Source organism: Nesoenas mayeri, assembly GCF_963082525.1.
Source record: "Nesoenas mayeri genome assembly, chromosome: Z".
Taxonomy (NCBI): domain Eukaryota; kingdom Metazoa; phylum Chordata; class Aves; order Columbiformes; family Columbidae; genus Nesoenas; species Nesoenas mayeri.
In genome coordinates, this window is record NC_137542.1 from 37,230,767 (window position 1) to 37,257,617 (window position 26,851).

At 41.8% G+C, this 26,851-nt stretch overlaps 2 protein-coding genes and 1 long non-coding RNA gene across 8 annotated transcripts in view; 2 read left to right on the forward strand and 1 right to left on the reverse strand.

Annotated features, from left to right (window-relative positions):
* The window catches only part of SHB (SH2 domain containing adaptor protein B), a 54,828-nt gene extending 34,569 nt beyond the window's left edge, over positions 1-20,259 (reverse strand). For all 5 annotated transcript variants that reach the window (XR_013923539.1, XM_080362734.1, XM_080362735.1 and 2 more), the window contains exons 1-2: positions 19,419-20,259; positions 10,676-10,793 (exon numbers count right to left, since the gene is read on the reverse strand). Coding sequence is in view for 4 of the 5 variants with exons in the window: in XM_080362734.1 (XP_080218860.1) it covers positions 10,676-10,793; positions 19,419-20,000 (700 nt within the window). In the remaining variant the exon portion in view is untranslated. The remainder of the gene's footprint in view (positions 1-10,675; positions 10,794-19,418) is intronic.
* Positions 20,260-20,457: 198 nt separating this feature from the next.
* Positions 20,458-23,496, forward strand: LOC308051695. 2 transcript variants are annotated; one of them, XR_013923519.1, is made up of 3 exons: positions 20,458-20,779; positions 21,664-21,736; positions 23,152-23,496. It is a non-coding gene; the product is annotated as an uncharacterized lncRNA (long non-coding RNA). The 2 variants fall into 2 exon arrangements; XR_013923520.1 differs by having other exon boundaries at positions 23,242-23,496.
* A 3,000-nt stretch (positions 23,497-26,496) lies between these two features.
* LNPEP (leucyl and cystinyl aminopeptidase) overlaps positions 26,497-26,851 on the forward strand; it is a 48,150-nt gene continuing 47,795 nt past the window's right edge. Inside the window, exon 1 of the mRNA XM_080362912.1 lies at positions 26,497-26,807. Coding sequence (XP_080219038.1) covers positions 26,789-26,807 — 19 coding nt within the window. The 5' untranslated portion in view covers positions 26,497-26,788. The remainder of the gene's footprint in view (positions 26,808-26,851) is intronic.

Below are 26,851 nucleotides of genomic sequence, written 5' to 3' on the forward strand. Positions count from 1 at the left end.
AAAGTCTGTTGAAAACTATGCCAGTGGCTTAGTGGCCAAAGACACTGCCTGACCTGTGTTGACTGCAGCTGTTTGCCATGTTCAAACGCAAACAGATTGCAAATCTTAAACTGAGCCACAACAGTGGTTAAAGATCACATGTTCATTTGCTAGACTCAGTGACCTTCAATAGGCCAGAAATGTTCTTTCTAAACATCCCATGCTGTATGTGCTAATCTGTGTGGCCTAATATTTATCAAAGTAATTACCATTGCTCTTTTTACATTATTTACAGTAGTAAACTCAGTGCCAACAAGTGAGTTGCCACAGGCCACTAGTAAGGGAATCTGCAAGAACTGACTCAGCATTGATGTGTTATAGTGACTATTCAAGTGAAGTTTTAAGACTATTCAAATGAAGTTACATGTCTGAACAAAACAGAAAACCAAAGAAAACCAAAGAAAACCACCAAAGAAAAAAAAAACAAAGAAAAAAAACAAAGGAAAAAAAACAAAGAAAAAACAAACAAACACACACACCCAAACAAAACAAAAAAGAGGCCTCTCTCCAACTACAATGGAAACTGACACCCAAGACTTTTTGAAGTAGGTGCGCATTCATGGGAATGCTTGTTTTTATCACCAGTCCCAGTATTTCTATGATAGCTTGCATCAAGAACTACCTCTCTCAGCATGTCCACAGATGGCTCCCAGTTGACGCAGGTGAACTGCTTTTGCTAGGCTGCCTGTCATGCATTGGAGATTCCATTGTGATTCAGATACTAGAAAAAAGCAATGAAGTGCAGAAAGGCATTTGCTCTGCTAACATCACCTGCATCTAGAGAGGAGGCTCAGCTTTCTGCATCCATAGGTGTGAGCTAGTTAAACTTGCTTACTGCTGTTCTACTGTAATGCCAGAATAATGTAGATATATAGACAGCACGATAAACACACAGAAAAAGAAAGGAAGGCGGATGCTAATATTGCAAGCCTGTGAACAAAGCCGTGAATTTTCCTTTGGAATTCTCTCTAATATTCTCCTTGATTAACCTCAGAAAAGTTCCTGTTGACTGCGAGGGCAAAAAAAGCACTGCAGCTTCTTGTAGGACATGCAACTGAAGAGAATTCTCAGAAAACGATATTTGAGCTTATAATTTACTTAACAAATCTTGACCCAAGAGAGGTATAGGGCTTTCTGGCAAATACAGGAATTCATATGGTAAAACTTTGTTCCAAATTTGACGTTCCATTGGTCTCAAAAAAGGCCTTTCATTCTCTCTTATGACCTCAAAAACTAGCACGGTCAATTTGCTAAGAAATCTCTTACAACTAGTTACCACAGAATAAGTCTATTAAAAAAAAAAAAAAGGTTTAATTTCCCAGCTTCATTAGAACTATGGGTCCACTGCCGATGCCTTTAAATTTCACCCTCAGACTCCTTCATGCAGTATTACAGTTCTCTAGCAGTAACATTGCTGGGGGGGAATAAAACCCCCCTCTCGCCCCCATCTAAGACTGCAGGATTTCTAGCCCTGCATGAAAACAAATCAGTTCAAACTCCACATCAAACCAACCTGGCTCCACTCCACACCCAAATCAGTACCAGTCTGCCCCAGAGAACCACTGAGCACTCTGACCCCCTCAAAGCTGACCAGTGTGAAAAGACCGACTTCAGCAAGGAGGTAAAATGATGAGCTCTCTCCCCAGATGTGCCAAAATCTAGGAAACAAGACAGAAGCAAAAAGAAACAACACCAACAACCTCTGATTCAAAGCCAAGAAGCAACACAATGCCACAACAAGGATGGATGACAACACTTCATGGAAAAAAAAAAAAAAAAAAAGAGAGTGGGGGGAGTAAAGCTCCCCCTTTCTCTGCTTAGGAGCGGGCAACCAGGTTTTTCCTTTTTTTTTTCTTCTTCTTGCTGCAGTTTAGATATAGCCAAGGCCACGCAGCTGGCCTAATTGCTGGTATGAAGTAGGGGGCTCTGGCAAACTCCTCTGTTACAATGAGCTGAGTTTATCTTGCAGCTTGAGACAGGCCTGAAATTTATATTCAAACTGTACAACACAGGCCTGGGATAATTTATTTTTTTGTTTTCCCATTTCATTCCAACCATAATACACTTTATATGCAATTCCAATTAGCTCAACAGTTGTTACATTACTCAGCCCCATTTACCTTTTACAATTTACAGCTGTCAAAAACCAGTAGATTAAGCATCAATCCATTATTACATTTTCCTAGATCCAAATCAGTTCATATTCTAGCAACTTTTAAATACAACTTCATACAATACCAAGTTCACATCCATCATAGCATTTAGGTGTTTTTTGTTTGGTTGGGGTTTTTTTGTTTGTTTGTTTGTTTTTGTTGTTGTTGTTGTTTTTGGTTTTTTTTCCCAATGCAACGCAGAGTTTGACAATTTAAATTCTTTTCTGGTCTCAAAATTACTAGATAACAATATAAGCAATTACTCTAGCGTGTAAGGATGCATCCTAAGGGGGAGCAAGGTGGAATTTTAGCAGTGAAAACAGTTCCCATTTTGTAATTATCTCCCCAAACAAAATTATTTTGGTACCAAATATAAATATGCAAATTAAAATACTGAGCTCAGATATGAAAACCAAATACCAAGTTCAAATATGCAGACAGATCAGAGTTACACTTATTCAAGACAATATCTCAATTTTTGCATTGCACCTTTGAACCTCTTACTGCTCATCCAGGTGGAGGCACTGCTGGATCTCCCTGACAAAACAGGTCAGTGCACGCTGGAGCCCAATCGGCACCTGCCTCCCCGCCGCCGCAGCAAGCTGGACAGGGCAAGGCTCTTATCAGTGTCTCATCTGATGTGCTAGAACTGTTATTCCAAAACCAGGATTCCTTACTTGGTGTGCATACAAAAGAGCCAAATCTAGCACATCAAGACAAGACACAGCCTATCACAGAGTTGTGCAAGTCTGGATATTGGAATAAAGCTAGCATGCTAGAAAGAAAAGTAACAGCTACTAAACACAAAATCTTATCATCATGTTCATGCAGTAAAGAACTAAATTACTCATGATATTCTGTATTATCACAGAACACACATTTTGAGTCCATGGATTCTTATTATATAACAGTCTATGAACTTACTGTACCATATAATAGACAAAGACCTATTAAACTGTAATATTCTTAAACAGATACCTACAAAGAAAAGAGGTTAATAAGGAAAGCATCTTGTAGAATTCAGCAAGTTTTCTATGACCTGGATGTTATCAGTTAATTCTCAGCTCGTTGAAGCTCTAACCGTTCCACCTGTAAAACTGTCTGAAATGATTTAATGATCTCTTGTAGAGATTTATTTTGTCCTGCTCTTGTCACCTTAAAAACAACATTAATTGCAACAAAGTATTATACTTCAAGATTCTATTCTCCGGACACTTTTCCCAATCATTTAACTTATACCGCAGCCACCATTAATTGCAATATTTCACAAGATCTTCCTTCCTCATATTTCCAAGTGCTTTCCTACGTTTTAAAACACCTCCCAACACCAATTTCTTAGGAACATGACTGAAAACAGTCATTCCTGACCCCATCTCATAAATAAAGACCATGAGAAAAGGGAGGGAAGGGGGGAAAGCACAGGGCTGCTTGCATTGCAAGTGGGAGAAGTGAGGAGAAGGTTTTACGGTGTACTTATATCACAAAGAAACAATTCTAGCAACAACCAGTAAAACAATTAACTCACATTGCTGACAAGCTGCTTGATTTTCAGAGAGGCAATACACAGAAGCACGTAATATGTACTGTAAAACTCACAAATAACACATTGATAGCAAACATTAGCATTCTCTACCGCTCATTTTAACATCAGTGCATCCTTAGCTTCTAAGTTTTCAATCTGCTTATTGATGGCCTCTTAAGGATGGTCAATAAATTGCATGTAATTCCCACTGGGACCCTGATTAATAGTTGTAAATGATTTGGCTGCTTTGTTGGTTTCAGGCACCTCTATCATAGCTTGATATGCAAGGTCTGTTGACTGCCTCAGGATTTCAGAAACTAATAGCGCCTGTAATTGTGGTATGTCAATTAGTGTCTGTTCCAAGAGTTAGGGGATACCTGCCCCTTTCAATGAGTCCCCATCATTCCATCCTAAATGATCTATAGCTGTTACATTGCATAGGTCTAATTTTGCTTGAGTCTTTCATGGTTTTTATCTGATCTTGGGACAACACGTACACATACTCATTTTCCTTTTAACTTTTCAAAAAAAAAAAAAAAAAGCTTCAAATCCTCATCTTCATCCGAGTCATCAGATAACATGGACTTGAATGGTGCTGGAGAATCATTAGTAACGGGGGGGGTTCAGAACAGTGCACATTCTCGCCAATACTTTCTAGCATCATAATTATTCGTATAACCTGAGTCCCCAGGCGCACCCCCTTTCCCATCATGATCAGCATGATTGCATTGCTGACTGTTGGATTCACTCGCTATTAGCTGATCTGTCACACAGTTCTCTTGTCCAGTTCTTACCCAGTGACTCCTGCTCTCTTGTGGAAGTTGGAGGGTTAAAAGGCGGTAAAGGCAGATACAAATTGGTAAAAGGACTGATAGTACACTTGTTTACGACTTTAGCACTCTCAGCTTTCACAGGTTCTTTGGGCAAGTTGTCTGATTCCAACCCTTTGGACTTGCTGTTCTCATCAGGGTTGGGTAACAGTGTAGGAGGCCACCCGCTCAGCATTTTTCCCCCCCCACCCCAGACTGCTGAACCATCGGGGGTGCCGAAGGCATAGCAGGGGACAGAATAGGGAGGGTATCAAAGACATGAACCGGGTAAACTTCACAGTGACTTTCAGGATACTTATCAGGCTGCAATGATGCAAAAATTCCAGCAGCAGCAGACCGTTCGGCTCTAAGATCTTTTAAGGTGGTAATTATGAACTTCCATGTAGCTGCTAATGATTTAGCTTCTTTATCCCCGTTGCTGACTTTATCCCATAATTTCTGCCCTATATCATCCCAAAGTTCAAGTTTAAGTTTTGAGTCACTAATGCTCATAACAGTCTTTTCAGGTTTTAATTGCTTCAGTGTAGTAATTATCAGCTTCCAGGCGGTTACAAGGCCGAGAATATATTTTTCACTGTGACTGATTGCCTTCCACAACACAGTTCCCACTTTTTCCCAAGTCTCTATTTGAAAAGCTCCTAACAGATCAGCAGGAAACCCATTGCCTCTGCACCAAATTAGTAGTCTTTTGAGGTTACTCTCCTCATACCCCTCTCTTAGAGAGAAGATGCAAGAGGAGCTGCAGTATTTCTTCTTCTTCTTTAAAAATATTCTGCCCCATCTCCTCTCGCCCCCAGCTACTCACCTCTTTGGGTGTCTGTTGTAATGATATCGGATCCTTTATCCCTCCTCTGTCACTTCTGTAGCGATCAATCAGGAGCCACGCAGCCCACAGGCTACATCCCGGTCATGGTCCAACCAAGCCATTCCAGCTGTGGCTCGCTCCCCACAGCAATCCTCCACCTTCCGTAAATTCTCCTTCTGGATCACGTCAGGGTCAACACTTGCGAGGTCGAAAACTCATGGACTCCACACAATCCAATATGAATTCAAGCGAAGCCATTTATTACAGAAACAAGCCTCCTTATATATGCAGTTCTTTCCTGATCATGCGTCCACGCTCCAAGCATGCATTAGCTGATTGCATATTGTCCATGTTCACGAGCTGTCCACGCGCCCAAGTCTCACTGCTAATAGGTCTGTTGATTTACATCTTGTTGAGGCCCTGTTATTGTAGAACTGCCTCACTCCCACAGCAGGTCCTGTTTGCAGCTTTTTGAAGTGGCCTTGAAATTCCTTTGGGCCTGGCTAGCTCAATAATAAATCTCCATCTAATAGAAACCCATCCACATAACAACCTCAAGAAAATCCCTCAAATCTCCCACAGTTGACAGAACCCTCACATTCATCAATGCTCTGCCCTTCCTCATCAAGCACTTCCCTTAGTTTATGTTCACCTTTGCTGATAATGCACGTGTCATCACCCAGGCTGATGAATGCATTGAACAACACAGCCAACAAAACTTGTATCTCTGTGCCATGATCCAAATGCTCTAGAGCATCCCTAGAAATAAATTCCAGCTCTTCAGATGCAACATGCAGACCCCTGTTCCATACCAGTTACCGACCCCTGGAGCATGTATGCAAGATTATCTGTTCAGTCTGCACCACACAGACCAGGCTTGTATGGGGTAGGACATGTTCTTTTCAGAATTCACTACATCTGGGAGACTTGAATTTAGCTTTCCATTTACGGCCAGAAGCCCTTTTGCAACTTCCAGTCTTCAAGGGGTACTGGAAGCACACTGCTAGGTTGATTAGGGAACTGATCTAACACGTTTAGTTCCCAGGACAGCTGTGTGACTAGCCTCTTGTGACAAATGCATCAATCACAAAGTAACGTCTCAAGGAAAGCAACTATTTTCAGAAATGCTACCCATTGAAGTCTACAGAATTCTGAAATACAAGAAGAGGGGTTTCTCCCTGTCTACCGTATAAATGAAGCAGATGCGTGATACCAAGGCCAGAATGACCAGTGTCCCTGGCACAACGCTAGGTGATGACTGACAAAGCAAAGGAAAAACATGGTTTGCATTCAAACTTCCAGGCAGGGCACAAACCCGAGGCACTTCTAGGCCTCTAAGAAATCAAGGTACTGATGTACCATATGCTTACCTCAACTCTCAAATCATCGTCCTAACTCAAGGGCCCAGACTGCCTCAACTCTCCTTCACTAGCCATTCTAGAACACAAAAACACAGCTCATGATCTGGAATGGACAGAACCGTTTTTGCTGACACACATTCCACAAGGTAGACATGCCCCTTAGATAATGATTTTTACCTCCTCTCTCACATATCCCCCTCCCTCGTTTTTGATAACATAGTACCAAATTAGTTTGAGACTTAGTGACCTTAATTTTACTATTATTCAAGTAAACTGCTTTTTCTGTTATAGCATGTATCATGCTATGCACCTTGTACTCAAAAAAATTGTGAGCTTGAGGTAAGGAGCTCCCTTCAAAGTCAAGTAGCAATTTAAAAAGGTAACAGATGCAGTCTATTATCTCCTTCTTGTAGCCAGTACTCTTTGTCATACCATAAAAAGATACAGTTCTTTGTGTAATAACTTGATTGACAGCCTATCTCCATCTGAGTGATGATCCAAAATTGGATGCTCCTGCAAACGTGAGTTTTAGAGGCAGGTCCAACATCTGGACCAGCTATAGTCCAACAGGCAGACTGCTGCCTTGTTTTGGCATTTGATTACAAATGTTTCATGCAGTCTGAGGATTTGATTAATTCCTTCTAAGAGACACCTGGAAAAGCTGTGTCAACGTGTGCAGTGGTCAGGAGGAAGCAGAAAGGCACTATCCCTCCCAGCTCACAGGGTATGGCTGGGATAGGGCCTTATGACTTTAATGGGACTTTAAAGGGGAGAAAAAAAGCACATTTTTCCTCAGCATAGCAATATCCATGAACTGAGGGCATCCTCTCAAGTAAGAGATCACCACAGAAAACAAACAGACCCTGATGAAACTCAGTGATAGTTATGTTATCCTGCATTGCTGCTTCTTTCATCTTCTCTTTGCCTCCAATCCATATTCGTCTATTTCATGCTGGGATTACGGTTACTCAGGCAGTATCAGCAATGTTGGTATCTTCTTTGCAGGTTACGTTTTTCTCTCTTGTCCAGCTGCTTCTCAGCATCCTTCGAATTCAGCATCTTATCGCTTATCTCTACTTGTTTTCACACATGCTAGCAAGCAGGCCAGGATCTCACTCCATGCATAGTCCAGGATGCAGTATGTCAGATATTAAGATCAAAGAGAACTTCCTTCATATATCTGCACTTACGCTGGGACAACCAATCTCCAAACAGGTTGGGGATAAAGCAGAGATGGAACACTGTTCCTGTGGCTTTGAGTGTACACCCATCCAAGCTGAGACTCGCATTGCACAGCACACCAGGAAGCGGATTTCTAGGAATTTTCTCTGAGCCTCTGGCATGCACTTCCTGAAGACAGGATAAACATGAATATCAGCACAGGCCATCAGATGTGTTTGGCTGCCAGGATATGACCGCTTCTTATAAACACACATTCATTCTCAACTTGCTCTACCTTTGCCTCAGGTCAAGCCTTTCCTTGAAAGCCTTTCCAAACCCTAGCATAAGTGTTGATTTCTTTCAATCAACATAACCACAAGTCTAGGAAGACAGTATTTGGCGGGGGGACACTATCAGCAGAAGAAACTTCAAGCCTGATTAAACCCAATTCTAACCACAAACAACATGGAATCAGACAGACAAATAGTTTATTGAAACAACTGCATGTCCACAGAGGTTCATGAAGGAAGAATGTTTTGAATCAACATATTCACTACTTCTAACAACATACATTTCTACTCAGGTGTAAGCTTAGCTTCTCAAATTGAAATAATAGGGTCTTATTTCATATGGACATTTCCTTTTGCATAATCCTCTACTAACTCAAGGAGCATGCAGCACATACAAACTTTAGGTTCCTATTTCAAACTAGCCTTTACACCTGGTTTCCAGATTTGTTCAAGAGTTAGAGTACATCAGTAAACATGCAGTAACTAACAAAAAGCTATTTTGTTTTCTGTGTCTCCTAAAGTGTATTCTTCCGGGGTTTGCAGATTCCCCTTCTCTGGGATTAACCCACATTCAATATAGTCAGAAGGATTTCACCATATATGGATAGCCACAGACTGCTCTTTTGATCATCAGACAGCACAGCTAACAAACACAACAAACAAAGCAGTAAACATTTTGAGGCCAACCAAACTGCACTCCAAAGGTCTTCTTTAGAAGTACTAGATACATAACAGAACTCAGCTGAGAAATATAAACTGAATCTTTAAAGTTGCCTTTGGATTTTCATTTGCCAAATACAATTCAAAGACATCTGTGCAAAAACAAAACAAAAACAAAACAAAACAAAAGTGAAACATAACCTGACCTCACTGAGGGGAAGACTTTTTCTGTTTTTACCAGCATTAGGACAAGATGAGTGGAAACCAAATATCCAGATCTCAAAAGACTAAAGGTTTTCACAGAGATATTAAGCACCTTATACTAGCTCAATCAAATACATATTCATAACATTGGCTATACCATTATCTACAATTCAACCCCAGCTTTGGAAGTGCCTTTAGCATCTTTGAGAGCTCCTTATATTTCCTTTATAACAATATATGGAGCAGATAGAACAACTAATCTGCTGCACCAAACACCAGTTCAGCAAAAAGGTGTCTTGCAATTGCAAGGGTACAGAAATTTACTGGCCCTTACTTTAGCTAAGCCACCCATCATCGTGCACTAAACCATACCATGCTCTATGGCTAATCTGGAAAATGAGATAAAATATGCTTATGTCCTAAACACAAGAATAAACTGATAGACTTCACAGTTAAAATTACAAATGCTTATCACTGCTGTAAGAGCAAGAACCTATTGGGACTAATCTGTTGTTTCTGAGAAATTACTTGACTAGAATGAATAGATTTACATCAGTGAGAAATAAAAGCTCCCAGCCCCTCTGTATCATACTGAAAAATTCCAAATAACATAGTCTAGATGCCATTTCCTGTGTCTCTCTTCGGAAATGCTATTTGAGATAAACAGGAACACTTGCATGAAACAAGGATCTTTGCATCCAACAGCCTCATCTTCTCCCACTGATTAATCTTTCCTGAGGGCCCAAAACAGGAGATGCCAATAGAAAAGGAAAGCATAGAATCAACTTAACTGGGCACAAGAGTGATTTCTGCTTTACAATGAGAAAAAGAGGATGTGCTGTACAAATCCAAGAAATGCACAACTGATCTGCACAAAGATGTGTTGACTGAGTCAAATCATCATAAAGTAAAAACACATGGTCCCATACCCCAGAAAAGTTTACAGACTGCACAGTCAGGAAGTAGGAAATGGATGCAGATAATATGAGGAAAATACAGGGACAATACAGTCACATAACACCAGGACAAGGAGTTCAAACAGTCCAAACTCCTACAATACCCCCATTAACCACCTCATTAAATCACCTACATGACAGAAAAGGACAGATACTACCAAAATAGCAGTTAAAGGCTCACAGACGTCCTGAAGTGTCTCATTTTGACAACTGGTACAAAAAACTCAGAGAACCAAGGAAGGCAGGAAGGAATGGAGCCACACAAAGATATAGCGGCCCTCCTCCAGAGGGAAGACCAAGAAGTCTGAATCTGATCGAGGGAAAAAAGGCCATAAAAAAAGTTGATCAACTTTTTTTAAGTGAACTAACACAATGTTATCCTTGGGCCATCCCTACTATGAACACAGATACAGCACTGACATGGTCAAGCTGAGTAATACACACTCCTACTCCCACGTCTCACATTTTTATCTCCCCACATAACAGTACAAATTCTCTATATTCAATGGTGAGTTCTAGAGCAGTGTTATCAAGGCACATGCAGGCACATGAAAATCGTCCTTAATGTTGACCATCTAAGCGCCTTCAGAAAATGGTTTTGCAGACCAAAGGACATTTCTATTCCATAGCAGCTATAATACCCATGTCAACTGCCATGCTATTAAAACTCACATGAGCAATTGCCTTTTCTTACCAGTCATTATTCTCTGGGCTTCATACGGTTCCATATAGCCAGTGTTTTCCCCTTTCCCCATTCTGTTCAACTCACTTTTGGCATCAAATGGATCTGAGTAGTCATCAGCTATCAACACCTGAAAGACAGGAACGTAACTGTTACTAGAATCTCCAGTCAGGTGTGCAAACCAGAAGGCAGTAACATACCAGAAAAAAACAAACCAAACCAAAACCGAAACAAACAAACATCAACAAAAAAATCCCACACAAAACAAAACAAACAAAAAAACCCACAAACCACAGTTTCACACAGCTGTATCCTATGACATCTTCGAAGTACAGTCTAAGTTCAGAAAACTAATACACAATTACCACAAATCAGTTATTAAACGGTGCTGAAACAGAAATGTGCTCCTGTTCATACCAGAAACCTTACAAAGGTAGGCTCTATGTCAAAAGATTTCTGGCTACCGTAAAATATGGAATAATTGGGATGGACAAATTAGAAAGATCCAATCTGTCAGCACATTCAATCCAGTGCAATTCTTATCAGAGAATTTTGACAATATTCAGCAAAAGCGCACACTTTAACCTACCTCACTCCCTCTGCTTTTTAGGTTTATCAGCTAAAACCAGAAATATTGCCAAGAACTTTTAAAATAAATACTCAAAGGCTACTCTTTTCACTGCATTAATAAGAAGCTTCGTAAATTAGTTCTCAGTTGAAAAGTAACAAAACACAAAACAAGTTTCTTGCTTAAACTTAGTTCTTGAACCCACCTGTGCCAATCTTTCTCTCAAAGGAACATTATATTTACCAGCAAAATATAATTATCTGTCAGAAGAACAAGCTTCTTTCCTCCATTAGGAGACTAGAAAAAACTGAAGGTTAGAAAAATCCCACCCCTTACACTACATTACCACACTCCCCTGACTCCTGTAAAATCATTGCATGCTGTGCAAGTCCCATTGGTTATACAGGCTTTTTAATCAGCTGATTGAAGTACCAGGAATCACTCCTCCTGTTACTGAAGGATAGAGTTAATCTTGGTTTCTAGAAAATGAAAAGAGGACTGTGGCAAAGAAAAAATCTCCATATAAGAATTACTGCAGAGCAGAGATGCAGTATAAGACAGGCAAAAGCATCTGAAGCAGAGAAGGCAGCAGCAGGCCTCAGCATCAGAATTTCCACAGAATAATAAAATAATTCAGGTGGGAAAGTACGTCAGGAGATTACCCTACCCGACCCCTCACTCAAAGCAGGGTTAGCCTAAAGGGTCCTGCCCTGAAAGCCTACTCTCCAAGATGGATTTTTCAACCAAGACTCTTTCTGTCCCATCATTTACCAGCACCAGCAAGACCGACAGCAGATTGCTATTCCAACAGCTTCAGTCTTTTAAACAAAGAACCAGGAATACAGTGCCAGCTATGAGACTGAAGCTGCATCTGCTTCTGTCTCCTGCTACCACCATACCCCATCAAACAGAGCAAAAACTAGGACACATAACCATTCCCAGAACAAACACCTACACAAATGCCATGAAATAAACAAACACTGTATTAGGAAAGGCAGAGATCTCTTAAGATTAGGGAACAAAACATCAAACACGTTAGAGTCACTGCTCAGGCTCTGCAACACTGCCACACTGCAATTTTATATTGCTTATTTTGCTTCCCAAATAAACATAGTAAATATTTTCTAAAAAAAACACACACACATCAAAAAACCCAAAAATCTCAAACACAACCAACCAAAAACCCACCAAAACCAGTCAATAATAAAAACTCCATCACATTCCTCTGCATAAGCTCCAAACAGCTGGACTACAGATCACTCACAAGCACATCCCAAAGAAGGAACATTTTAGAAGATGTATTTGTTATCGCTAAACATACAGATGTGAGTGTCAGAGCATGACTTAGATGTCCTAGAGTCACAGGTTAACAGCTGAGATACCAATGTATTTGGGATTGATGTTTCATTTATAAATTAATATTGTTTTCCTCCACTCAAAGTTTGAAGTGCCTGGAAGTTTATGTTTGACCAGAAACCACTGAACTGACACAGATAATAGAGGGAGGAAAAATAATTCTCTCTCTTAGTGTCTGAAATGACTGCCTCATTATTATGAAAAACAGTTAACCCAAATGAAAGAAGTCCCCTCCCCCATGTCTGACAACATATGCCCAAGCAGCAAATCAAGTGATAGCAGCTGAACACACTTAAGACAAAGACAACAATGTGTATCACACAGCACTAATTTGTCCTAGTCACAAGGACAGGTTTATCTCCAAAAGTGCTGCAGTTGAAATGCCATCCATTTGGTCTTCTGATCCAATCCTGTCAAGAGCTGCATAGGCTCTGCTGCTCTCCTATATAAAACTTACAAAGTAATACTAGCCAATCCTTAGCTAAACTATACTAAAACATGAAAGAGAAAGCAGTCTAACACAGTTATTTGACATTTCATCTTCTCCATTCGCCAAAAATGTACTAGGAGGAAAACTATACGTATAAAATGCTGTCATATGAGATAGAAGTCAAGACTGATTTGCTTTAAGTATAATGGTAACTTATTCAAGAGCTTACTGTACCAAAAGCAAACAGAAGGTCTAAAGAAACAAACTTGTTATTCAGAGAGGTCTAACAAAGCAAAAGTTGCTTTCCAACAAGGAAATTAAAAAAAAAAAAAAAAAAAAAGGGAGGAAAGTCCAAACCCACATTATTTAATTATTGGTTTTATTACTATTATTTTTTTATCTGTGAATCTGTACCAGATCAGACTGAGGCTGGAAATATATCCACTATAGTAATCCCTGGAATGAAAACCTCCCCTAGCTTGGATAGTGGGTATAAACTCCTCCCCTTCAGATGAAAAACAGTGTCAGAAGCACCATGAAATGACTTGTTCAGCTGGCTGCCAAATTGATCTTTGATGTTAGCAACTGAAAAACACGACAGTAAAGAGAAGGGAATGGATGCAGTCTATCACATACCAATGCATCCCTCCCAGAAGTCTCAACTAGTCACGCTACCTAGGCTCTCATGCTGTACCTGCTGTATCTGCCTTAGAAACCATTGAAGTAGCAACATGCTGAGCTTTTGTAACTGCAGGCTAGAGAGGGCATTCACACACCTTTGGAGTGGGACACAGTTAACTTGCCCCTCTGACAAAAGCAGCCAACTTTTATGTGGGTCCTACCTGTCAAAATGAACCACAACCACCAGGGAATCCTCAGAACGCCTCAGGCAAATTCAGATTCCAAATCATGTCTCAATTGGCTCTATTTGTTAGGGCTATTGTTAAAGACCTCTAGCTTATCTCTTAACAGAGTGCAAGATTATCAGAGAGGACTGCGAGCTCCTACAGCTCCTGATTCCTGCTCTATACAAGCCCACCCCATGTCACCCCATACACGTATGATATTTTCTATCACATGGATCTAGTAATAGTAACTTGGGGCATGAGAACTTTAAGCAAAAGAAACTCCAAAATATAAATAAAGGTAGCTGAGTAGCTGAGATACTAGTGAGTTGTACTGCCATCCAGAAGGACCTATATAGCCTGGAAAAATAGGCTGACATTAACCTTGAGAAGTTCAACAAGAAGTGCAAAGTTCTGCACCTGAGGAGGAGCAATGCTATGCACCAGCACATGGTAGGGGCCACTCAGCTGGAAAGCAGCTTGGCAGAAAAGGACCTGGGTGTTCTGGTAGACACCAAGTTGAACTTGAGTCAGCAACATGCCCTTGCTGCAAAGAAGGTGAACGGCATCTTGGGCTGCATTACGCAAAGCATCAGCAGCAGGTCTAGGGAGGTGATCCTGCCCCTCTCTGTAGCACTGGTGAGGTCACTCCAGGAGTGCTGGGTACTGTTCTGGGATGACCAGTACAAAATAGACATGGACATACAGGAAAGAGTCCAGCAAAGGGACACAGATGATGAAGGGAACGGAGCACCTCACATATAAAGAAAGGCTGAGTGAGCTGAGGCTGTTCAGCCTAGACAAGAGAAAGTCTAAGGGGGATCTTATCAATGTATGTAAATACCTGAAGGGAGAGTGCAAAGACAGAGCCAGGTTTTTTTCACTGGTACACAGTGACAGAACAAGAGACAATGGGCACAGACTGAAATATAGGATCTTTCATCTGAACATCAGGGAACACTTTTTCAAATGTGAGGGTGATTGAACAACAGCTCAGGTTGCCCAGAGAGTCTCCACCCTTGCAGATATTCAATAGCTATCTGGACATGGTCCTGGCAAACTGGATCTGCGTGGCCCTGCCTGAACAGCGGGGAGCTGCATAAAATAATCTCCAGAGGTCCCTTCCAACTTACATGATTCTGCAATTTTTTGATTCTGTCCTTGCAGTAAAAACTAAGTCCCTAGTGCCAATTTCAGTCATTACCAAATGTGTTTTGGTAACTAATTCTAAATGTGACTTTGAATACACATGGAGAAACAAAATTTTAAGCACCAAGCTCAGACTAACACTCCTCCAAGAACACATACCAGCCACCTCTGTGCCACAGGATGTTCAGAAGAAATGCTGAAGAGACAGAAAAACAGTCATGCTAATTCTTATTGTCCAGAAATAGGACAGGGACACATTACCAAGATTGAAATGTCCATTATTACAGATGCTAACAAACAGATTACAGCTGGACAAAATGCAAGGAAAGACAAACATGGGTACTTTTAAAAAGAAAAATGTATCCCTTCTGAGTTTTTAGCTATAACTTTTAACCTCATGTCTAATATCCTGTATCCCTCACCCTCTCAGTCCAAAAGGAATAAACACTTTGTACCATAAGACCAGAAATATCAGCTATAAGATTCCGTTAAATACACCTGACTTCTTCTCACTTGCAAGAACAAATAAAACTTAGACCTTCCACATACAACACCTTCTTACCGTCTACTAAAAGGTTTTCATTATATAAAGATACTAATAATGTTCCATGGAGCCTAAACATTTTTATACAAGACCTTCAAAGTTCAAACAGCATTTCCATAGTCTATTGCAGTATCAAAAAAGTACTTGTTTCTTACATAATGTAAGGAAAGCTTTCAAGGCAAAGAGCTTTAACACACATGCTCAGCTAGCAGCCAGATCTCTGTACAACACACTTCTGAGGTGGATGCCATGGAAACAAAGGATTTTATCTTATACAAGCACAGAATTCACACACAGACATTGTTTCTAGACCTTTGTAAACCAAGTCAGTAACTGTGCTACTCTGTACAGTTTCCTGCCTGATTGCTGCTGTCACACAGTTACATGCCTTTGTACTGGACCAGCTCTGCCTGTGAAGAACCAAGCTATTTTCCATGGTAATAGATACATCCTGTGGAAACGGATCTGGCATCTTGCAGCGTCTTCTGCATTCAATATCCAGAACTGTGGCACAGTTCTGCCTCCATTGCACAGAAGGAGTGCAAAGTGCTGGTCATTATGAAATAATTATCTCTTAAAGGACAAGTACACTACAATGCCAGCTTTTAAATTCTACAAACTTCCTGCAATGCAGTGCGATACAGTTGCTCTTTGAATAGTGTTCCGTGTTCTTCAGCTACAAAGCCAGGCAGAGAAATGTTCAGATTCAACCAAGTGTAATATGTGAGAAAATACACAGTGTCCTTTCACACATTTTACCCTCAAAGATTACTACTTTCACAGATTTACACACATCACACAATGCCAAATAGAGGAGAGTCTCTCAGGAAGACTTAAACTCATTCTTTTAGATCCCCAATTCACCAGGTGGTCTGTCTACTGAGTTGATGGTAAGCCAAGTCTTGTATTTATTTTCACACAAATACAGTAGCCACCATATTGTTCCGGCATATGTCCACATGTTGTTCTGTCTTGCCTACATGCATTTTTTTTTTTCCACAGGAGAGCTAAGAAGTTACCATGTCCCAGGCCAGCACAAAAGAAGGAAGACAGTAATCCTTCATACTGGAGGAACTGAGCTGCTTCTGCCATGAATTCTAACTCAGCCTGCCCTCCCTTGTTTGAAGATAAGCATCATTGCTAAAGCACAAAAACCTGCCTGACTGTATTACCTAATTAAAAAAATAAAAAAATAAAAAAAATCCACCCACCAATTTGAATGACAACTCTCCCTTGGGCATCCGTTGTAGAGGTTAGTCACCTCAGTATCAAAGATGCATGGTTATTTGTTCTTCTCTGCCTCAACTTAGTTGGTACTGCTACCTCTCCACATCAAAGCTTTCTGAACCCCAGACATATTACATCTCTGTTGTTACTTTTACAACTTATACCTGGAATCTTTTATGCATACTTTGCTGTTTGTCCTTTATAAGTAACCGTACCAAATAAGCACTTTCCTGAATCTCCTTCCCATTCAAGTAACTCTTTCAAGTTTAACACACAACTGAGCTCTTTGGCTAACTCTTTACTGGTGGTGACCAGTCACAAAATTGCTCACTAAATTTGTTGAAAACTGTATTTCTTGCTTTTCAGTTGACACACAAGGAAAACAGCACTCTATCCTTGTATATGAACAAGAAAAAAACCAGAGTTGCTGGAACAGAACACAAGCATTTAGCAAATACTATTGGACCATTCAACGTTAACATACTTCTATGATGATAGACTACTATTTGGCTACTAGATCCTTTTTTAATTCCTAAGGCACTTACTAGCTTAAGCTATGCTACTCACAGATTTCTCTCCAATGCTTTTAACATTTCTATCAACTCTTCCGAATGTCGGACCTCTGTTCTTTGTTTTTTTAATATACCACCTTTACTGTCCTTTCTACTATACCCTTCTTACAGAAGTTTATTTCCACTTGCTTTATTTGCTACTAAACTAGACACACTCTATTAACTAAATTCCTCATTTTTTCTCCTCTGTGAATAACAGGTGTTGGAGAGAGGCAGTTTTCTGCCTGCCCAGTATGACAATTGCTTACCAGATTCACCTGTCAGGCTTTACATTTCATGGCTGTGAAATAAGAGTGATTTCATTTCCATTACTAGGAGGAAATAACACAATTAAACAAAAGGCCAACTATGTAACTCCCCCAAATGAAACTCAGTTGTGGGTGGGGGCAGGCACACTTACCTTTTGAGGTGTAGGGACAATTTCATTTCTTAGACATGTTAAAATTTCCTGCTTGTCACAAATAGTTCACTGTCTCAAAACCAGAAAGAATGTGACTATGAGTGTTATTTTTTTATTTTAATGGAGGCTGCAAATTGAAAACAAGTTTTAGAATGTGCAACAAATGCTTGGGACAGCACACAGATTTATGATCACACAAGGTAGCAGATTACCTAGCAACAGATGTATTTTCTGCTTCAAAACCTGCTTCAGTAGGGTCTAAGACTGAAAGATAATAAAAAATCATACACCACTTAGGAAAAATAAAATACATAGTAGTTGCACTTCCAAGTGTTTTGCCTCAAGCAGTTATTTTCTCTCAGTATGAAGTTGCTGAAGTATTGCCTAAGAGCAGATACATGGTAGCAAATACAGGCAATTGAAAGAAGACTGAATATACTGAGATTGTAACATAGTAAGACTCTAACTTTTACCAATCACTTCAATAAAAGATGTTGCTTCCATTCAGAAACTACACCTAAAATGACAAACAATGTAATAAATTCTAGACTTTCAATCTTGCACTATCACCATCACAAGCTGATTTATTTGGAATTCCATCTGGACATGATATAATTTACTAAGTTGTCATGGAAATGCAACCATGTTACGTATTTAAACATGTACGCACAGATCATTTAAATTGATAACATTCTGCACATACTTAGAATTCCTGTGATGTGACTATTACACTGAAGTTGTGAATGCCAGTTTACAAAATAGAGAAATATTAATTTCTCATATATGAAAAAATAAACCATACTCACAGGAGCAACAGAGGGAGGGGAACATGTGCTGTGCTTACAAAATAACTAATACTACCTCCCTCTGTGAAGTTTCTCAGCTATAACCTGAGTTCCTGAGCACAGCACTTTCCAGTACTGTGTCCACATTATTTTGTTAATATTTGTAGAGAATGGCCAGTAAAAGAGGGGAGAACACAACAGAACCAGTAGTTACAGAGTTTGCTTCAGTATCTGTCAATTGGAAACAAAGTTATCACGGAAGTTGTGATGTTGTTGTAACACAGGACTTTGAACTACTTCAATGCTGAATTAGGAGGCAAAAAAGCTATTACTGAACACATGACAAATTGTCTCCTTAAAAACAGGCATTTTGACTCGGGATGGCACCTCTTTGAGTTCTGGGTTTTTGTGGGTGCTTTGTTTGTTCGGGGTTTTGTTTGTTTGTTTGCTTTTTACTTAATATGTGACCATTCCATACCACACGCAATAGGGCTGAGGCCACAACTTGGGGTCAAAAGCATGGAGCTTCTCAAGTGACTCTAGGTCTACCCAAGCAACCCCTCACTCACATTCTGTTCTGTAGGAGTATGCCAGCCCAAGAGCCTTGGTACCAGTCATGAGGCTGGCAGTACACGGTTCTTCAGAGCAAGTCTAGGCACACCTGCAAACCTGCCCCATCAGAAGGGAGGTGAGTTTGAAAGCCAGCCCTGAAATGTTAAAAAGGGCCAGGACACTCAGTGAAGCATGGTGGAAAGCAGTGGACACTCCAGATGTGCTCAGACAGGAGCTAGCCTTCTCACCAAAAAACCTCCAAGGGGCTATATAGCCCGAGCCCTGGTACCTAGTCTACGGGGGCGGGAACTGGAGCACAACACTCACTTTATCTTTCATGGCAGGAGGGGCAGAGGTCACCAGCTGCTTGGAGCCCTTGTCGAGCTTCTTGTCTGCGCCATCGCTGCCACTGCCGCTCTCGACCTTGATAAGCCTGTGCTTGGAAGAGATGTACTTCACGTCGGGCGGTGTCACCGGGCGGCGCTCGCTGTGGCTGCGAAAGAGGAGAGGGGATCCCGGCGTGCAGGTGGCGGAGGGCGCGGCGCAGCATGACGAAGAGGAGAAAGTCTTGCGGGCCGTCTCTCTTAGGTCCTCGGGCGCATAGTCCGGGTGGCACATGGCGCGCAACTTGCGCAGGGACGAGCCGGGCCCACTGTACGGGTCCTCGAAGTCGCGGTCTTTCTGCGCCCGGTAGGCGCGGAGCAGGTCACTGGTGTCGTCGCGCAGCCTGCGGTGCGGAAAGCTGGGCGAGGTGTGGTGGTGAAGATGGAGGAGGCGCGGCGGCGCGTCGGGGCGGGGCGTGCTGCCAGCACCGTTGCGTTTCTCACGGTAGTCGGGCCGTGGAGGCTGCGGGGGACTCTTGGTCTTGTTATTGCCCAGGCTGAAGTACTTGTTCAGCCATTTGGCCATCGTCTCTCTCGGCCGCGGCCTCTCAGCACCACGCGTTGCTCCTGGCGCACGGCGCCCCAGCCCCCCTCACCGCCGCCGCCCGCATGGAGAAGCAGGGCGGCGAGGCGGACCAAGCGCCCCCCTCCGCGGGCACGCCGCTCCTCGGCTGCCAGCGCCTGGAAGGGCCCCGCTCAGGCCTCCGATTTTCCAGCAGGACCGAAGCGTTCCAGGCCCGAGCAAGGCACTGGCCGTAGCTCCGCGCGCGGCCCCGGGCTCTCGCGAGCGCAGCCGCAACACGCCCCAGGAAGGTGAGGGACGCACCCACAGGCAGGCCCTTCCATGACGGCCCGCCCACCGGCGCGGCAGGGGGCGGGGAGAGCCGGGCGGGCCCGGGCCAGGCGCTGCCGGGCGTTGCTGTGGAGGGCGCTCCGCCCCGAGCGGAAACGCGTCGGCACAGTGTCTCTCTGCTGGGGGTAGGTTCAGGGGTTTTCGCTGTCTCCTCGTGAACGCTGGAAGGGACAGGTTATGCAGCAGCAGAAGCAAGCGTCCCGGGGAAGTGTCCATACGGCGTCTTCCTGAGCTCCGCGGCCGAAAGAACTCGCCCACGCTGCTTCTCCGAAAGAGCGAGGAAGCGGCGCTGCGGACGTGGGGAGGTGGGGGTGCTTTTCCTTTGCTGTCTGTCCTCTAGCCTGTCGCCCGGAGGGGCCGGGCCACCTGAAGCGAGACTGATGTGGTCTCAGCTCTTCGCAGAATTGACCAGCCAGAGCCTGGAAACAGCATTGTCTGAGATCACCAGTCAGGTATGAGGCTGTGAGACAAGTCAACAGGCATATATTCATTGCATCAAGTTAAATCTATGTAGACCCCAGGGTCTGCTCTGTTGTAGGTGTGCACTGCACTGTGGTACAGCACAGAAGGGCTTAATGAACATAAAGAATGAGAAGAAGTAAATTGTCAGCCTTTTGTCTTTTAATTCTGTCCGATCATACTATACTAAAATGACTCCTTTTTCTCATCTGCTCAGTCTCCAGGTGTTGATGGCATGTTTTTTATCCTTCCTCTCTACTTGGATTCAGATAAGATGAACATATTAAAGTGAAAAATAATGAAACTGACAAATACAGGTCTCCCTTCCAAGGGAACTGGCAGCCACAGCCTCAGCATACCAGTAGATTCTTGAATGTTTTATGATCTGTGTGCTGAACATGTGCCTTTTCAATAATTCACTTCTTCCTGTAAGACATCTAGGATGAATCATGTTCTTGGATTCACTACTCAACTGCTTTTTTTGAGTTTTTTTTTTTTTTTTTTTTTGTAAACCAGGTACTTGGCATTTATGTACAGTACTCATGATAAGTTTGCATATATAATGGACTACCATTAGAGACCACATATGGGCCAGAGGATTTTATACCAAATGTAGTTCTTGCATTATTAAATTATTATTAAAATAAAAGTGATTTTTTAATTGAGAAAACTGCACAAAACAAGTTTATTTTCAGCTTTTTTAAAGTGGTGTACAAAATTCATTGGGTTCTGTGCTGTATGATAGGATGAGTTCCTCTGTTGCCTCTCAGTCTGAGCTGAGGTTGCTTAGCTGCATGTTCATGAGCTCTCTTTTATTACTGTTATCCAGATCCTTTGCAGATTCTGATGAAACTTATCCATTGTTTTGCTGAATTAGTTTTCTACCAGATTAGGCAGCTGAAGACTTGAATCAGCCTGCAGAGGAATACAAGCATCAGAGTTGGTTCAAGGTAAGTAGTAAGACCATGAGGCAAATGTAGGCAGAGAGAAGGACATTGCCATGTACTTTGGCACGTGATGAGCTGTCAGACCTGCCTAAATCTTCATGCTTAACTGTATTCTAATTTCAACTACGGAAAAAACAACTTTTCAATTATGCCCTGTGGCATTCTGACCACAAAAGCTGATGAGATACTTCTGTGCTACCTAGGGGATATATTAATAGTACATTATCATTTCTAGCTAGTACGTGCTTAAGAAAAAAAAAAAAGAAAGAAAAAGTGAGTCTTTACAATCTAGAAGTAAGATACAAGCATACTACAAATATTAGAAGGAATAGAGAAAAATACATTGATTTCACTTCAGAACTTGAAAGTTTTTACAGTTTGTTTATTTTTGTGATGTAAACAAAACCAGCAAAGCAGTGAAAGCTTTTACAGGCAAAGTGTCTATACTACAAAAAAAATTCTAATGTTCTAACACAGTCATGACTCTTCCTCCTTAGAATACATCTGTGCTTTTTTTTTAATCTGTAATGTAGCACTGTAATCCATCTCAAGGCTCATGTGCTACTGTAGTTTATTTCTACGTCGCTATTGAGAACAGGAGTGCAACTGGCATCCTGTAAAATCCTTGTTCTAGGCCATAGAGAATAAAAAAGTTGCTGGATTCTAAGAAAATACACAGTTAAACAACTTAAGTAAATTATTTTGTGAGCAATGGAGCTAAATGAAATGTAGTTGTATTTGCATATATTAACTCAGTACAAATTCTTAATAGACACTTTTCTTGTATTAGCATCCTTATACGTTCCCTCTCATATATCTCTACATGCACAATTGTACGTGTTCCTATACAAGGTTACATGTTCACGATTTTAAGTGTTCCTATGCAAAGTGTATTGTTCATATTGGAAATTTTTTTTCTTTTTGAGGCATTTATGGTACCTATCCTTTTAGATCTATTTTCATCTAACTGGTAGAAATTTTGTTGCTCTTTATATGTTTTCCCTAAGATAAATGCAAGTGGTCTTAGAGTTTCTGAAAGTGACACAGAGGCAAGGAAGCTGTGTAAACTTAATTACTACATCTATTCAAAAAGAAATGGAGAGCTAGGAAGTATTGCTGAAAGATAGGTTGTGTGACAACATAAAATAAATAGTAATGACTCCTCTGTGGAGGCAGCTGCTTCTCCTACATACAGATAGACCTGTAGAAATAGATACCTAGAAAGATAAGGATATTTTCATTATAAATGGAATGCTATGGATTTCTTGAGATAATACAACTGTAGTTCCTGCTGGCGGGAGGTGAGTGTGTCAGATGTATGCAGAATAGCATGCACAGCAGTTAAACAATTTTAGCTTTAAATATAAAACCTTAAATTAAGGAGGAAATGTATTAATCAACACTACTAACTATTTCAGCCAAGGAATAAAGAGACTTCTCCATTCCTTACCACTGCTCAAGCTTTAGGCACAAGTGTTTGTTGGGCATTTTTTTCATCTCCTTTTAAGGTCATCAGCCAAATTATTCACCAGTCCCACACCTGATTCTGAGCTACCTCTGACATGCTTTAGCAAAACTGATGAAGTAACTCCTTTGTCTCCAAATGCCTGGAGCTTCTCATCTACAAAGCTTATTACAGTGTAACTTCTTATGTGAAGATCTGGCTGAAACCAATTGAAGACTTTCAACTCTGCCAAAGGCACCTAAATGTCTATCTGACATTTTTAATGTTCTTGTGGCCAAATCTGTTTCTCTCATCAGAAAAATAAACCAGAACAAAGAAGGTCTGAGTCATGTTTCATGCAGTTTAAAAGCTGAAGTATCTCAAGCATTCTTTGGGGGAAGCAGGTCTTCAAAGAGGAGAAAGAGGCAGGGTTGCTGGCAATCATATTCTACCCCATGGAAAAGACTCAGTTAAGATATTGCTGAATGGAGGCTGCCAAACAAACGTGAAATATAAGTCATTGCAGATGCTTTAAGGATATACTTAGGGATTTGAGTAGCTAAAGTAATGTTTTATTCTTCACCCTGGAAAAACAAGAAGAAGAACACAAAAAACCCCAACCAAACAACAAAACCAACCACGACAAAAAAACCCCAAACCAAACACCAAAATCTCCACACCAAACAACAACAACAACAACAAAACCCCACCAACACCCCCATTGTGGTAATAATTACTTAAGGCCTGAAAAAAAATCCAACAATTTAACATTCTTCACTTTTATCAATCGCTCATACCACTAAACTGTAAGTAAAAGCTGACTTTTAGAGTTAAAAGGATCTGTAGCTTTCAGATATAGGGTTTTTTCATCACATTGTAGAAATTCTAGCTTTTTTAATAACTCCAGCAAAGCTGGAGCTTCAATTCTGTCGTAAATGATGTTATACAAAATTACACTGAAACTCTTATTCTTCTAATATTGATCAGATGCAAACAGGTGATACTGTGAAAGGACCTTTATACCTAACTCCATCTGGATGAATAGTTCTCACTGTATTCTCTTAAAACTTGATTTTAATAGGAAAATCCAGATATGGAAATTTCTGTATATGTAATGAAGCATTATCTTATTTTAGCTCTTTTGCTTCACAGAGATGTGTCATGCTAATTAAGGATTTTGGATTGGCAAAAGTGAAGAATGTTGAAAGCAAGTGATGAGGAGCTCAGAAAAAAGATAGTTTGGCAAAATTAAAAAAATAAAAAAGAAGAGAGTATATTAATTTTAACTGGCCTCTGCATGACATGGTATAGGATCCCAGCACTGCAGAATCAGCTACATGCTTGTTAATGATGTCTTGATTCTTAAAAATTAAGACTTATTGTTTAGACTTCAAGGATTCATATTGTGTAGAAATATTTGCTATGTATCCAGAAATGTAACTTCCCTTAAGAAGATAGCAGGAAGACAAAAGAGAAACTCAAGGTTCTAGTGGTGAATAAACCTTTCAAGAGGAACTGAAAAAAATTGTAAGAGAGGACCATCCTGACCCAGAAAGAATTAGCAAGCAGGATGATTGCCAGAAAGTATGAAGTCAGCAGAAATTGGCAAGGGGGATGGTGAAGATGGTAGGGGAGATTGCGACCTCTGCCTCAAAAAACATGCCCTACTCAGAAAAGCCCACTGCTCACTAAGCACGTGTAGAATAAATGTGGACTGTACCTTTAAACTGAGGCCTGCGGAGTTTAGATCAATGAACACCTAGTAGGCATAAATATGTACAACATGTTAGTGCGTGGCTAAAGGCTGAAGTGTATGAGTATTTTATGCAGCTTAACTCTGATGTGCTAGCTTTGTGGTTTTGTCACCCAGCACCCGACATTGCACAATGTCACAATAAAATGATACCTTGAGTCTGTGGATATTCAGATGTCTGCACACTAGCTAAAGAACCCTGATTTTGGGACACTAATGTTTCTTTAATGTATTTAATTATAGGCCAGCCACAGTCAGCATGTAGAAAAGAAAGCTCTCAGGACATCTTATACTGTTATAAGAAATGCTTTGCTGATTTATTAATTTAAGTTTTTCTTTTGAGGATGGGCAGATGGAGCCAGGCTCTTCTCGGTGACAACCAATGATAGGACAAGAGGTAATGGGTACAAACTGGAACACAAAAGGTTCCACTTAAATTTCAGAAGAAACTTCTTCTCAGTGAGGGTGCCAGAGCACTGGAACAGGCTGCCCAGGGAGGTTGTGGATTCTCCTACTCTGGAGGCATTCAAGACCTGCCTGGATGCCTTCCTGTGTAACCTCATCTAGGTGTTCCTGCTCCAGCAGAGACTAGATGGTCTTTTGAGGTCCTTTCCAATCCCTAACGTTCTGTGATTATGTGTTAACATATGTTAAGAAATATCTAAGAAAACATTGGTAAATAAATTATCATTAAAACTCGTATAGCTCTGTGCCCAATGTTTGGGCTAGTATAAAATTCCAAGGACTTGGTGAAACATAACTATGACCTAGTTTGTGCGACAGGGTTGTTAGTGTAACTAAGTGTGTGAAACACTTAAACTAAGGCATAAAAAAGTGCGCTTCCAGGTTTATGAAACAGTGAAAACAGGTACAGGACTGAGAATAGGTCCTGAGTCCCATGGACGTCTTGCCCTGATCCCCCTCCAGTTAAAATTAATTTACTATATTTTTTTTTTTTTTTGGGGGGGGGGGAAATAAATATAGCGGCCTTTAGATTTCGAGTTCTTGAACTCCCATTTTTTTCTTTTCCAACAATTAACAGTTAAAATTTTCCAATGTTCAAGAAAAAGTATTGGTATTCAGACAGTCATAGCAGGAGTGTCATGGTCTGGGAGGAGGGGGCAGGTAAGGCAGTAATAAGGCTAAAAATAAAATCTAAGGTTAAACAGCGACGAATGGAGCATGGTGCAGATAGGCAGGCCAAGCTGGCCCAGCTCGGCAGCATTGCCACGGCCGTCAGGCGCCCGCGGGGCCTTCGTGCAGCGCGCTGGGGAGCCCCAGAGCTACACAGGGGCCTGAGAGGCAGCGACCGCATCCCGCCGTGGCCAGGTCATTCCGCCTCCGCGGCGGCCGGCGTTCGGCTGAGACGGCCAAAGTCGCCCAAACAAGTCAAAGGACAGCGGACCGCCATTTAGACGCTCGCCCGAGGTTCGGGAACCTGCGTAAGACCCTGCAGCCCAGCGAGCTCCTGCCACAACCCTCCGGGGCGTGAAGCACACTGGGCGGCACGGCTGTGTGAGAAGTAGGCGGTGCCGCGTGACCCGCAGGGGGAGGGGAGAGCGGGCGCCGAGACCCGGGCGAGTGATGGCTGGTGAGGGTTCGCGCTTCTGGGACTGGTACTGAGCGGGGAACCGCGGGCTGAGCCGGTTGTGTCCCCGGCCGCAGAAGGAGCGGCACAGGGTCGGTGGGCACTGGCTGAGGCGTGTGGGGCCTCAGCGGCTCAGGGGAACCCGAGGCAGCGCCTGTCCTGGGAGACTGCGGCGGCAAGAGGAAGAATCGTGGCTGCGTCTCTGCGTCGTCTTCTCGCTCTTCGCCAGGGCTTCGCTGTCGCGGGCTGAGGGCGGACTCCTGGAGGAAAATGGAGCCGTTTCCTAGCGGTGAGTACCGCGGCAGCGCCGTGCTGCAAGTGGGTACAGCCGGG